General features: G+C 44.0%; 1 protein-coding gene across 6 annotated transcripts in view; it reads left to right on the plus strand.

Annotated features, from left to right (window-relative positions):
- The window catches only part of CALD1 (caldesmon 1), a 242,678-nt gene that overhangs the window by 206,673 nt on the left and 23,895 nt on the right, over positions 1-12,110 (plus strand). For all 6 annotated transcript variants that reach the window (XM_040345162.1, XM_040345160.1, XM_040345164.1 and 3 more), the window contains one exon: positions 9,477-9,520. In XM_040345162.1, the coding sequence (XP_040201096.1) occupies positions 9,477-9,520 (44 nt within the window). The remainder of the gene's footprint in view (positions 1-9,476; positions 9,521-12,110) is intronic.

Consider the following 12,110-nt stretch of genomic DNA (forward strand, 5'->3'; position numbering starts at 1 on the left):
TTAAAATTAAAGCAAGTTGGCTTTTTTTTAACCGATGGTTAAATAACCTATGGGGCCCACACACGATCGGTTTTGACCGATGAAAACGGTCCATCAGACCGTTGTCCTCTGTTTAACCTATCGTGTAAACGAGGCCTAAGAGGTTGTAACACACTTCCACAGGAGCTATTTCTAGCCAGGTATGTAGAGTGCTTCAAGAACAGGCTAGATGTGTTTCTAGATACATGAAATAAAATTGGCTATTATTAATATAGGTAATTAAAACCACCAGACTGTTGATACAGGGAGTGTCCAACTGCATCAGGCAGCAGTTTTTTTCCCGGTTGAAGCAAATTGAACCACACTTTAAGGGTTTTCTTTCCTTCCTCTGGACTACCTGTGAATTTAAGGTTCCGATGATGCAGGTTTTTATTTAATTTTGTCCTCTAGTGGAACTTGATAGACGTGTATTTTTTATTTTTTCAATTTCAACCTATTAATGTGACTATATTGGACAGTCAAATCCTAATATTGTGCTTCTTTTTCCCTGCAAACAGAGGTTCTATGTAATTTTATATAGCGTACGTCATGAACTGTTTCCATCAAGTTTTAAACATAAAGTGGTGGATTATATAAGGGGATACAGACCTGACTTTGGTATATTTATAAAGCAGTACATGTGAGATGTACAAATAATTCACTGCATGTGTATACTTCTAATGCTGAGGTTCATCGTCAGTGAATATCACATTCACCTCTTTATTAATGTATACAATAATATAGAAAGAGATAAAAGATATGATAATTTATAAATAACTTGAATATCTACTTGGTTCTGATTTATAGAAATCATTTTATGTAACCATTATATTAATTGGAAAATAATTCAATCAAAAAATTGAAAAAATATTTTTAAATCTTTCGGTCCTTTATAGAATCCATCCAAACATTTATTTCAGTTTTATATTTTGTATTGTTACAGTTTATTTTATTTATGTGTGCATGTATGCTAGGAAAATAGGCCACCCCAAAATATAATGTGATTTAGTTTGTACATCCTGACATGCTAAAAAGGGCTGGAAGATAAGAGAGGTCCTAGACAAGTACCACAACATAGGTACTTTAAAGCAATAATCTATAACAAAAATTAGTGGAGAAGTGTTAGGCAGGGGCAGAAGAGGCTCCTGCCTTTGGTGCAATGCTGAGGCAGGCACAACTTAAGTGGGAGCCTCTCCTGCCTCTGCATAGCCCGTCCATCTCCTACATCGTGCAGGACTGAGGCCCCGTACACACGGGCAAACATGTCCGATGAAAACAGTCTGCGGACCGTTTTCATCGGACATGTCCACCATCAAACCGAAATCCAGACAGACAGCGCGGTGACGTGGCGGTGGCGTTGACGCCGCCACGTCACCAAACCAGGAAGTAAAATACTTTCACGCATGAGTCGAATCCACTCCAATCCGTCGAAAAACTTTTGCCTGCTGGAAACCTGTCTGCTAGGCTGTACACACGGTCGGATCTGTCCGCTGAAACTGGTCTGCGGACCAGTTTCAGCAGACATGTTCGGTCGTGTGTACAAGGCCTGAGCTGTCAAACCCCACTCTCCCTTTTGTAAGCACTGGGTGGTGACGGGAGGGTACTTTGGCATCCTCGCTTTAGTCGCCAGTTTCCTGTGAATGAATGCCTGTATTACTATGCTACAATGAATGGTTTGAATCTGTTTGTCATTGCTTGGGGTCATAGTTCATCTTGGATGCGATTTTCTATTTCTATTGGTAAAATATCATCATTCCAAAATACACAAGTGGTTTTCGTGATATTTGGGAAAGCTTGAGAATTATTATCTAAAAATAATAAGTCACAAGCTTGTTTATGGAAAATAAGATTTAATAACTTTCCTGGACAAAAATCAAACATTTGGGGATCTTATCAGAATTGAGAATATTTAAACAGACTCTCAGACATAAAAAAAACTAGTAATGTATTCATTTTTTAAAACCAATAAAGCTGAGCTTTAATCAGCTAATATTTGCCTTCCTTGGAAATTAAAAAAAGAAATAATTATTTTCTTCATTATATACCCTATTTTTGACCTAATGGTGTCAACACTAATGCCGCGTACACACGATCGGTCAAACCGATGAAAAAGGTTCTGATGGACCGTTTTCATCGGACCAAACCGATCGTGTGTGGGCCCCATCGGATATTTATCCATAGGTTAAAAAAAAGCAATCTTGTTTTACATTTAACCGATGGATACCTAACCGATAGGAAAAAAACGATCGTTTGTAGGCACGTCCATCTGTTAAAAATCCACGCATGCTCAGAATCAAGTCGACGCATGCTTGGAAGCATGGAACTTCGTTTTTTTCAGCACGTCGTTGTGTTTTACATCACCGCGTTCTGACACGATCGTTTTTTTAACCGATGGTGTGTGGGCACGACTGACCATCAGTCAGCTTCATCGGTTAACCGATGAAACCGGTCCATCAGACCGTTCTCATCGGATGGACCGATTGTGTGTACACGGCATAAGTCTCTGTGCTTCTCTAAGCAACACGGGCAAATTATGGTTGGTGAGAGGGGCCAGCTGGGTGCTGTACATTTCCTGAAAACATCACAACACCCTGCCTCAGTGCTTCTTTCAAAAGCCCTAACCCCTATTGCAAGCAGTGGGCTGGCTCTTGGGAGAAGATATGCAAATATCAAAATGTCTTGATGGATGGATGGATGGCAGTCTAGAGCAGGGGTCTCCAAACTTTCTAAACAAACAGCCAGGGATCTAGTGCTCAGGCAAACAACCCTTCTGACAAATGTCCAAACTGCCAGATGACTGGTCTGGGCCTGGTGGATGTGTTGGAGAAAATCACGTTGTGAAACTTCTATAAAATATACATGTTCGCCTTTCATCTGAAAATACCATTTATGTATTTTGGCCTCTAATGCAGCCTTTCTCAACCCTTTTAACATGAAGGAACCCTTGAAAGAATTTTCAGGAATCAGGGAAACCTTGCTTATAATGAATATTTCTGCATCTCACAGGACATTAGTAGTAACAGCAAATTGTGTCTATGAGAATAAATAAAAGATTAAGAAATGTGGGCATACTTTAAGTGTATTTGATACCCAGGGCTGCTCTGTACGGCAACATTATTTTCAGTATCAACAATAAAATAAAAGCAATAATAATATTGGTTAGAAAAGAAACTCAGGGCCAGATTCAGGTAGAATCGCGGCGGAGGAACGTATCGTAGATACGTTACACCGCCGCAATTTTTCATCGCAAGTGCCTGATTCACCAAGCACTTGCGTGAAAAATTACGCCGTAGGCCTCCGTCGTAAGCCCGCGTAATTTAAAGGGGCGTGTGCCATTTAAATTAGGCGCGCTCCCGCGCCGGACCTACTGCGCATGCTCCGTTTCGAAATTCCCGCCGTGCTTTGCGCGAACTGACGTCATTTTTTCGATCGGCGACGTGCGTAGCGTACTTCCGTATTCCCGGACGTGTTACGCAAACAACGTGTAATTTTTAAATTCGATGCGGGAACGACGGCCATACTTTATACAGCACATACGTGTGCTGTGTAAAGTTAAGGCACCAAAAACGACGACTAACTTTGCGACGGGAAACTAGACTAGCGGCGACGTAGCGAACGTGAAAATCCGTCGTGGATCGCCGTAACTCCTAATTTGCATACCCGACGCTGGTTTACGACGTGAACTTCCCCCAGCGGCGGCCGCGGTACTGCATCCTAAGATCCGACAGTGTAAAACAATTACACCTGTCGGATCTTAGGGATATCTATGCGTAACTGATTCTATGAATCAGTCGCATAGATACTCTGAGGCCTAGTACACACGAGAGGATCGATCCGCGGAAACGGTCCGGAGGTCCGTTTCCGCGGATAAATCCTCTGGCGGATTTTGATCTCATGGTTGTACTAACCATGAGATCAAAATCCCCGCGGAATTCCCTCCGCGGTGACGTGTCCCGCCGTCGCCGCGATGATGACGCGGCGACGTGCGCGACGCTGTAATATAAGGACTTCCACGCATGCGTCGAATCATTACGACGCATGCGAGGGATGGATTCGGACGGATTGATCCGGTGAGTCTGTACAGACCATCGGATCAATCCGCTGGACTGGATTCCAGCGGATAGATTTCTTAGCATGTTAAGAAATTTTTATCCGCTGGAAATCCATCGGCCCCGAAAAATATCCGCGGATAAATATCCGCTGGATCGTACACACCAGGGGATCTATCCGCTGAAACCGGTCCGCGGATAAATTCAAGCGGATCGATCCTCTCGTGTGTACGGGGCCTGAGAGATACGACGGAGTATCTGAGATACTCCATCGTATCTCCTTTGTGAATCTGGGCCTCAGTCCTTAACCACTTCCCGCCCGGCCTATGGCCGATTTACGTCCGGGAAGTGGTTATGAAATCCTGACAGGACGTTCTAGAACGTCCTGCAGGATTTCATGCCGCGCGCGCCCGTGGGGGCGCGCATCGCGGCGATCGGTGATGCGGGGTGTCAGTCTGACACCCTGCATCTCCGATCTCGGTAAAGAGCCTCCGGCGGAGACTCTTTACCACGTGATCAGCCGTGTCCAACCACGGCTGATCACGATGTAAACAGGAAGAGCCGCCGATGGCTCTTCCTCACTCGCGTCTGACAGACGCGAGTAGAGGATAGCCGATCGGCGGCTCTCCTGACAGGGGGGGTTAGCGCTGATTGTTTATCAGCGCAGCCCCCCCTCGGATCGCCACACTGGACCACCAGGGATGCCCACCCTGGAGCACCAGGGTGGGCAAAAAAAAAAAAATGACAGAAAAAAAAAAAAAAAAAAAATGACAGAAAAAAAAAAAAAAAAAAGCATAAAGAAAAAAAAAAGATGCCAGTCAGTGCCCACAAATGGACACTGACTGGCAACCTGGCAAAAATCAGTGCTGCCACCCCAGTGTCCATCAGCGCCACCCCAGTGTCCATCAGTGCCACCCCAGTGTCCATCAGTGCCACCCCAGTGCCACCCCACAGTGCCCATCCATGCCCAGTGCCCACCTATCAGTGCCCATCTGTGCCACCCATAAGTATCCATCAGTGCCGCCCATGAGTGCCCATCTGTGCCGCCTATGAGTGCCCAGTGCCGCCCATCAGTGCCCATCAGTGCCGCCTATGTGTGCCCATCAGTGCCGCCTATGTGTGCCCATCAGTGCCGCCTATGTGTGCCCATCAGTGCCGCCTATGTGTGCCCATCAGTGTCGCATACCAGCGCCGCCAATCAGTGCCACCTCATCTGTGCCCGTCAGTACTACCTCATCGATGTCCATCAGTGCCATCTCATCGGTGCCCATTAGTGCCGCCATATCAGTGCCCGTAATTGAAAGAGAAAACTTATTTACAAAAAAATTAACAGAAAAAAATAAAAACGTAATTTTTTTTCCAAATTTTCAGCCTTTTTTTAGTTGTTGCGCAAAAAAAAAAAATCGCAGAGGTGATCGAATACCACCAAAAGAAAGCTCTATTTGTGGGGAAAAAAGGACGCCAATTTTGTTTGGGTACAGTGTAGCATGACCGCGCAATTGCCATTCAAAGTGCGACAGTGCTGAAAGCTGAAAATTGGCTTGGGCGGGAAGCTGCGTAAGTACCTGGTATGGAAGTGGTTAAAGTGTTCCCTCACTTCGGTGGTCAGTGGAAAAATGTACCCTAGTTTGGTGGTCAATAGAAAAGTACCCCTTTACATTGATGCTTTCATACATTGGTGTTCAGTAGAGAAAGTCCCCCTTAGATTGATGGTTGGTGGAGAAGAACCCCATTACACTGATTGTCCCATTGTCAATAGGGATGAGCTCAGGTGTGTTTTGAACCTAATTAAAACCCACCTAAGCAACCCCACCAGGAAGCTGTCACTGTACTGAGCCAATCTTAGATGGTCAAGTTTGACCATGGTGAGGGAAATGACCCAGCCACAAATGGTTGGGCCAGAACAGTGACAGTTTCCTGGCAGTCATGCTCAGGTGAGTCTGGCCTAGGATCCGAACACCCCAGAACTCATCCCTAGTGGTCACTGGTAAGAATGCTCTCTTTACAGATGGCTGAGAAGATCATTGGTGTCAGTGGTCACTTATCCTAAGGGCAGAAATTGCTCAATGCTTGAGGAAGCTCTAGAAACCTTTGGAGGATCCCTAGTTGAGAAAGGCTGCTATAATTCACCTCTATTGGAGAGTATATGGACATGTTAACTAAACTCCACACAGTGTTGTAGACAGCATATGTTTCCATTGGTGCCTTTTTCTGGTCAAATTTTTGAGTTTTTTTTAACATTCAATTGGCTTTAACCATAGTTGTCAAAAAAAAAAAATGGGCAGAAATCAATCAAAAGTATGATTTTAACATTCAATGGGCTTTTAACCATCATTTCCAAAAAAGTAAATTGGGTAGAAATCAATCAAAAGTATGTTTTCACAGGGCAGCTGAACTCCAGGGACCTAAAAACCCTCCCTTGCAGTGAAGCTGAGCCCACACTACAGGTGCTAACTGCTCCTTTTTTGTCTAGCGGATGGAAGAGCCGTTTTACTTACCTGATCCTCCACTCCCCTGGAAGACAGTTAGCTAGATTCAGGTAGGGGCGCGCAACTTTAAGGCGGCGTAGCGTATCGTATTTACGCTACGCTGCCTTAAGTCAGAGAGGCAAGTACTGTATTCACAAAGTACTTGCCTCCTAACTTACGGCGGCGTAGCGTAAATAGGGCCGGCGTAAGCGCGCCTAATTCAAATTAGGATGAGGGGGTGTGTTTTATGTTAATGGGGGGTGACCTGACGTGATTGACGTTTTTTACGAACGGCGCATGCGCCGTCCGTGTACATATCCCAGTGTGCATTGCTCCAAAGTACACCGCAAGGACGTATTGGTTTCGACGTGAACATAAATTACGTCCAGCCCTATTCACGGACGACTTACGCAAACAACGTAAAATTTTCAAATTTCGACGCGGGAACAACAGCCATACTTAACATTGACTAGTCCAGCTATTTGATGGAATAACTTTACGCCTGAAAACACGTTACGTAAACGGCGTATCTTTACTGCGACGGGGGGCACGTATGTTCGTGAATAGGCGCATCTAGTCATTTACATATTCTACGCCAAACCTCAACGGAAGCGCCACCTAGCGGCCAGCCTAAATATTGCACCCTAAGATACGACGGCGCAGGCTGTCGTATCTTAGCTAGGTTTAAGTGTATCTCAGTTTGAGAATACACTTAAACTTAGGACGGCGCAGATTCCGAGTTAGGTCGGCATATCTACTGATACGCCGGCCTAACTCTCTCTGAATCCACCTAAGTGTTCCTGCATGCCCTGGTGGTGGAGCCTTTCTAAGAATTTCCATGTCCATCCAATGCAGGTCTACGGTTCCTTTATTGGTTTTGATGATGTCAGAGGACCTAGGACTGTCACACTATAAGGGAGAAGAGGCTGCGGATACCGGTCTATCAGCAGAGAATGGAGGATCTTTACAAAGTCTCCTAGACCTAAATGAGCAGTAACCCTTACAGTGTGGGCACAACCCTACTGCAAGGGAGGATTTTTCGATGTCTTGGAGTTCAGCTTTAAAGGGGTTGTAAAGGTTTGTTTTTATTTTCTAAATAGGTTCCTTTAAGCTAGTGCATTGTTGGTTCACTTACCTTTTCCTTCGATTTTCCTTTCGAAATGTTTTTTTTCTTTGTCTGAATTTATCACTTCTTGTTTCTCCTCAGTAAGCTTTCCACTATCATCCGAGCCGTTCTGGCTGGGGGTTAGTCAGCTGGAACAGCTTACTGAGAAGGAACAGGAAGTGAGAAATTCAGACAAAGAAAAAAAACATTTAGAAGGGAAATCGAAGGAAAAGGTAAGTGAACCAACAATGCACTAGCTTAAAGGAATCTATTTAGAAAATTAAAAACAAACCTTTACATCTCCTTTAACCACTTAAGGACCTTGGCTGTTTTTCAGATTTGGTGTTTACAAGATTAAAATAGTTTTTTTTTGCTAGAAAATTACTTAAAACCCCCAAACATTATATATATATATTTTCTAACACTCTAGAGAATAAAATGGCGGTTATTGCAATATTTTTTGTCAAACCGTATTTGCACAGCGGTCTTACAAGCGCACTTTTTTTGGAAAAAATTCACTTTTTTAAATAAAAAAATAAGACAACAGTAAAGTTAGCCCAATTTTTTTTTATATTGTGAAAGATACTGTTACGCCGAGTAAAATTATACCCAACATGTCACACTTCAAAATTGCGCCCGCTCGTGGAATGGCGTCAAACTTTTAACCTTAAAAATCTCCATAGGCGACATTTAAAAAATTCTATAGGTTGCATCTTCTGAGTTACAGAGGAAGTCTAGGGCTAGAATTATTGCTCTCGCTCTAACGATCTCAGTGATACCACACTTGTGTGGTTTGAACACCGTTTTCATATGCGGGTGCTACTCACGTATGCATTCGCTTCTGCGCGCGAGCTCGTTGGGACGGGGCACTTTAAAAAAAAATGTTTTTTGTTTTCTTATTTATTTTTATTTATTTTATAAATTTTTATACACATAAAAAAAAAAAAAAATGGGTCACTTTTATTCCTATTACAAGGAATGTAAACATCCCTTGTAATAGAAAAAAGCATTACAGGTCCTCTTAAATATGAGATCTGGGGTCAAAAAGACCCAGATCCCATATTTAGACTTAAATGCAAAAAAATAAGAAAAAAAATTGAAAAAATTACAACTAGAAAATATTGCTTTAAGAAGCATGGGCGGAAGTGACGTTTTGACGTCACTTTTTGCTGTGCTATGGGGACGGGTGGGGGCTATCTTGTCCTCACTCGTATCCCAGCCGAAGGCTCCGGTAAGCAGCGGAGGGCGCCGATAACAGTGAACTTGTTGCGAATCAGCTGCGGAGACCACCGTTATCATTTACAGGAACGCTCAAAGAAAAGATGGATGTCTCGGTTGTGGCAGCAGCTGCTGCCGTTACCGAGATATCCATCTTTCAAGTACCGATGTATATGTACATGAGCGGGTCCTTAAGTGGTTAAGTTGGATTTGATCATTTTTCCATTATATTCAATGATTTACTTCCTGAAAAACAGGATTCAATTGTGGTTAAAAGATAAATAAAGACCCCAGACCTGTGAGCATAGGGTCAGCAAAAAGAACCACAAACCGGTCACTAGGGTTGCCACCTCATCCCTTTAAAAAGGAACACATCTGAATTACACAGGTTCTGTGGCTGATTAAGGTGGTAATTAAACTCACTTGGTGCCTTATCTGCATTAAATTAGCCTCAGAATCTGTGTAATTCAGATGTGTTCCTTTTTAAAGGGATGAGGTGGCAACCCTACCGGTCACGTATCTAGCCTTTCAGGTGCATGCTCAGCTGTGTTCAATTGTGAGCGTTTACATGGGTACTCAGGTTCAGATTATAATATCTCATGTTGTGTCCTTTTCCAGATTGAAGAACGGGCGGGGTTCTTGAACAGGTCAAGTCAGAAAAGGTAACTGCTGATAATATTTTCAAAAATGCCTTTTAAAATATTTGTCTACCTTAAAGGTATATTTTAAGAAAGAGCAGACCCTGGTGGAATGAATTGTACTTATTAAACCACAGCTCAAACAGAATGAATGGAAATGAATTACCCACTGGCTTCTGTTTTTCAGAGTGATCATCCTATTTTCTTCATTTTGAGATTTTACAAATGAAAATGGCATTTTCACATTCCTTGAAGGTTTCTTAGGGCCAGATTCAGGTACAATTGCGCCCGTGTAACGTAAGCCGTTTACGTTACACCGCCGCAAGTTTTCAGTTTTAGTGCCCGATCCACAAAGCACTTACCTGGAAACTTGCGGCGGTGTATTGTAAACACGTCCGGCGCAAGGCGGTCCAAATAGAATGGGGCGGGTACCATTTAAATTAGGCGCGCTCCCGCGCCGGACGTACTGCGGATGCTCCGTTCGCGAATGTCCCGACGTGCTTTGCGCGAAATTACGACGCGCCGACGTGTTGAGAATCGCGACGTGCGTAACGTACTTACGCCGGGAAAACTCAAGATTCAAAAGCGACGTGGGAAAGACGGGCATACTTTAACATGGTGGAGTAATTTTATACCATGTTAATAGCAGCCCTAGCTTTGCGACGGGAAACTAAGACTTGCGCCGACGTAACGACGGGAAAAACCTTTGTGGATAGCCGTAACTGCTAATTTGCTTACCCGACGCTGGTTTACGACGCAAACTCCCCCCAGCGGCGGCCACGGTACTGCATCCTAAGATCCGACAGTGTAAAACAATTACACCTGTCGGATCTTAGGGATATCAATGCGTAACTGGTTCTATGAATCAGTCGCATAGATACTCTGAGAGATACGACGGAGTATCTGAGATACTCCGTCGTATCTCCTTTGTGAATCTGGCCCAAAATTTCTTGAAGATTACTTGAATTAACTTAAGCAAATTCACAAAGATTTTTTGACAGGTTTTTGTATCTTCAAATATTGAGCAGAAAAATAATCCATTTGAGTTGGAGATAAATAGCTAGATTCAGAGAGACTTAGGCTGGCGTATCAGTAGATACGCCAGCCTAAGTCAGAATTTGCGTTGGCGCTAATTTAAGCGTATTCTGGTAACCAGATACGCTTAAATTAGGCTCAGATACGAGCGGCGTAAGTGTCTTACACCCTCGTATCCTAAAGTGTAATTTTTAGGCTGACCGCTAGGTGGCGCTTCCATTGCGGTCGGCGTAGAATATGTAAATCAGTAGATACGCCTATTCACGAACATACTCCCGGCCGACGCAGTACAGATACGCCGTTTATGTAATGCATTAGCAGGCCTAAAGTTATTCCATCAAATAGATGGAATGGTAATGTTAAGTATGGCCGCCGTTCCCGCGTCGAAATTCGAAAATGTTTTACGTTGTTTGCGTAAGTCGTCCGTGAATAGGGATTTACGTCATTTACGTCCACGTCAAAATCAATAGGCCCGTGCGGCGTACGTTGCCGCAATGCACACTGGGAAATGTAGGCGGACGGCGCATGCGCCGTTCAAAAAAAACGTCAATCACGTCAGGTCAAAGCATATTAACATAAAACACGCCCCCTCAGCCTATTTTGAATTAGGCGTGCTTGCGCCCGCCGCATTTACGCTACGCCACCGTAAGTTAGGAGGCAAGTACTTTGAGAATACAGTACTTGCCTCTCTGACTTAAGGCGGCGTAGCGTAAATACGATACGCTACGCCGCCTTAAAGTTGCGGCGATCTCTGAGAATCTACCTAAAAGAAAACAACTCTTTTAGGCTGGTTTCACACTCGTGCGGGTCAGGAATGCTCGCAAAATCGACCCGACCTGCAGGAAAAAATTGCTGCTCTTTAGCAGATGCGTTCGGGTGCCATTAATTCTTTATGGCACCCCCACACATCAGCAAAACACTCCGTTTTTGCATCTGTTTTTACCATGAAGTTCCATGCAGCATGATTTGAAAAAAAGGGTCCTGAACTTCTTTACATGCATTTCTGTGAGTATAGCAGCCCACTGCTGACTTTTTAAAAAAAATTCTGAAGGAGCCTGGAGCTCCTCTTTAAGTCCCTTAGCGTGAATATTTCGGATTTACTTTTTCAGACAAAAGGAAAATCTTTAGGCTCTTTATGTTTCCTCTGTCTCCTTTGCTCCTTTGTTGTAAAAAGCCCTATACAGAGCTCAATAGCTCAAGCTGAAATTTGATAGTTCTGATGACCCACAGGCTGTCACATAGAGAGGGTCAATCTGAAAGGTTAAAAACAGCCTCTGTTGTGCTCATTCTTTAGACCCATTTCACACTGGGGCATCCATGACATTTAGCTGCGATTTACTGTCGTATTTGCAGGGGTATTCGGCCGCTAGCGGGGAGCTTTTAACCCCCGCTAGCAGCTGAAAAAGGGTTAAAACCACCCGCCGCGTATAGCCACGGTGCTTCAATGGGTAGGAGCGGTGGAGGAGCGGTATACACACTGCTCCTTCACCACTCCAAGGATGCTGCTAGCAGGACTTTTTTACCGTCCTGCTAGCACACCGCTCCAGTGTGAAGCGGCTCTTTGAGGACGCTTTGCAGG

The sequence above is a fragment of the Rana temporaria genome, chromosome 3, assembly GCF_905171775.1.
Source record: "Rana temporaria chromosome 3, aRanTem1.1, whole genome shotgun sequence".
Taxonomy (NCBI): Eukaryota; Metazoa; Chordata; class Amphibia; order Anura; family Ranidae; genus Rana; species Rana temporaria.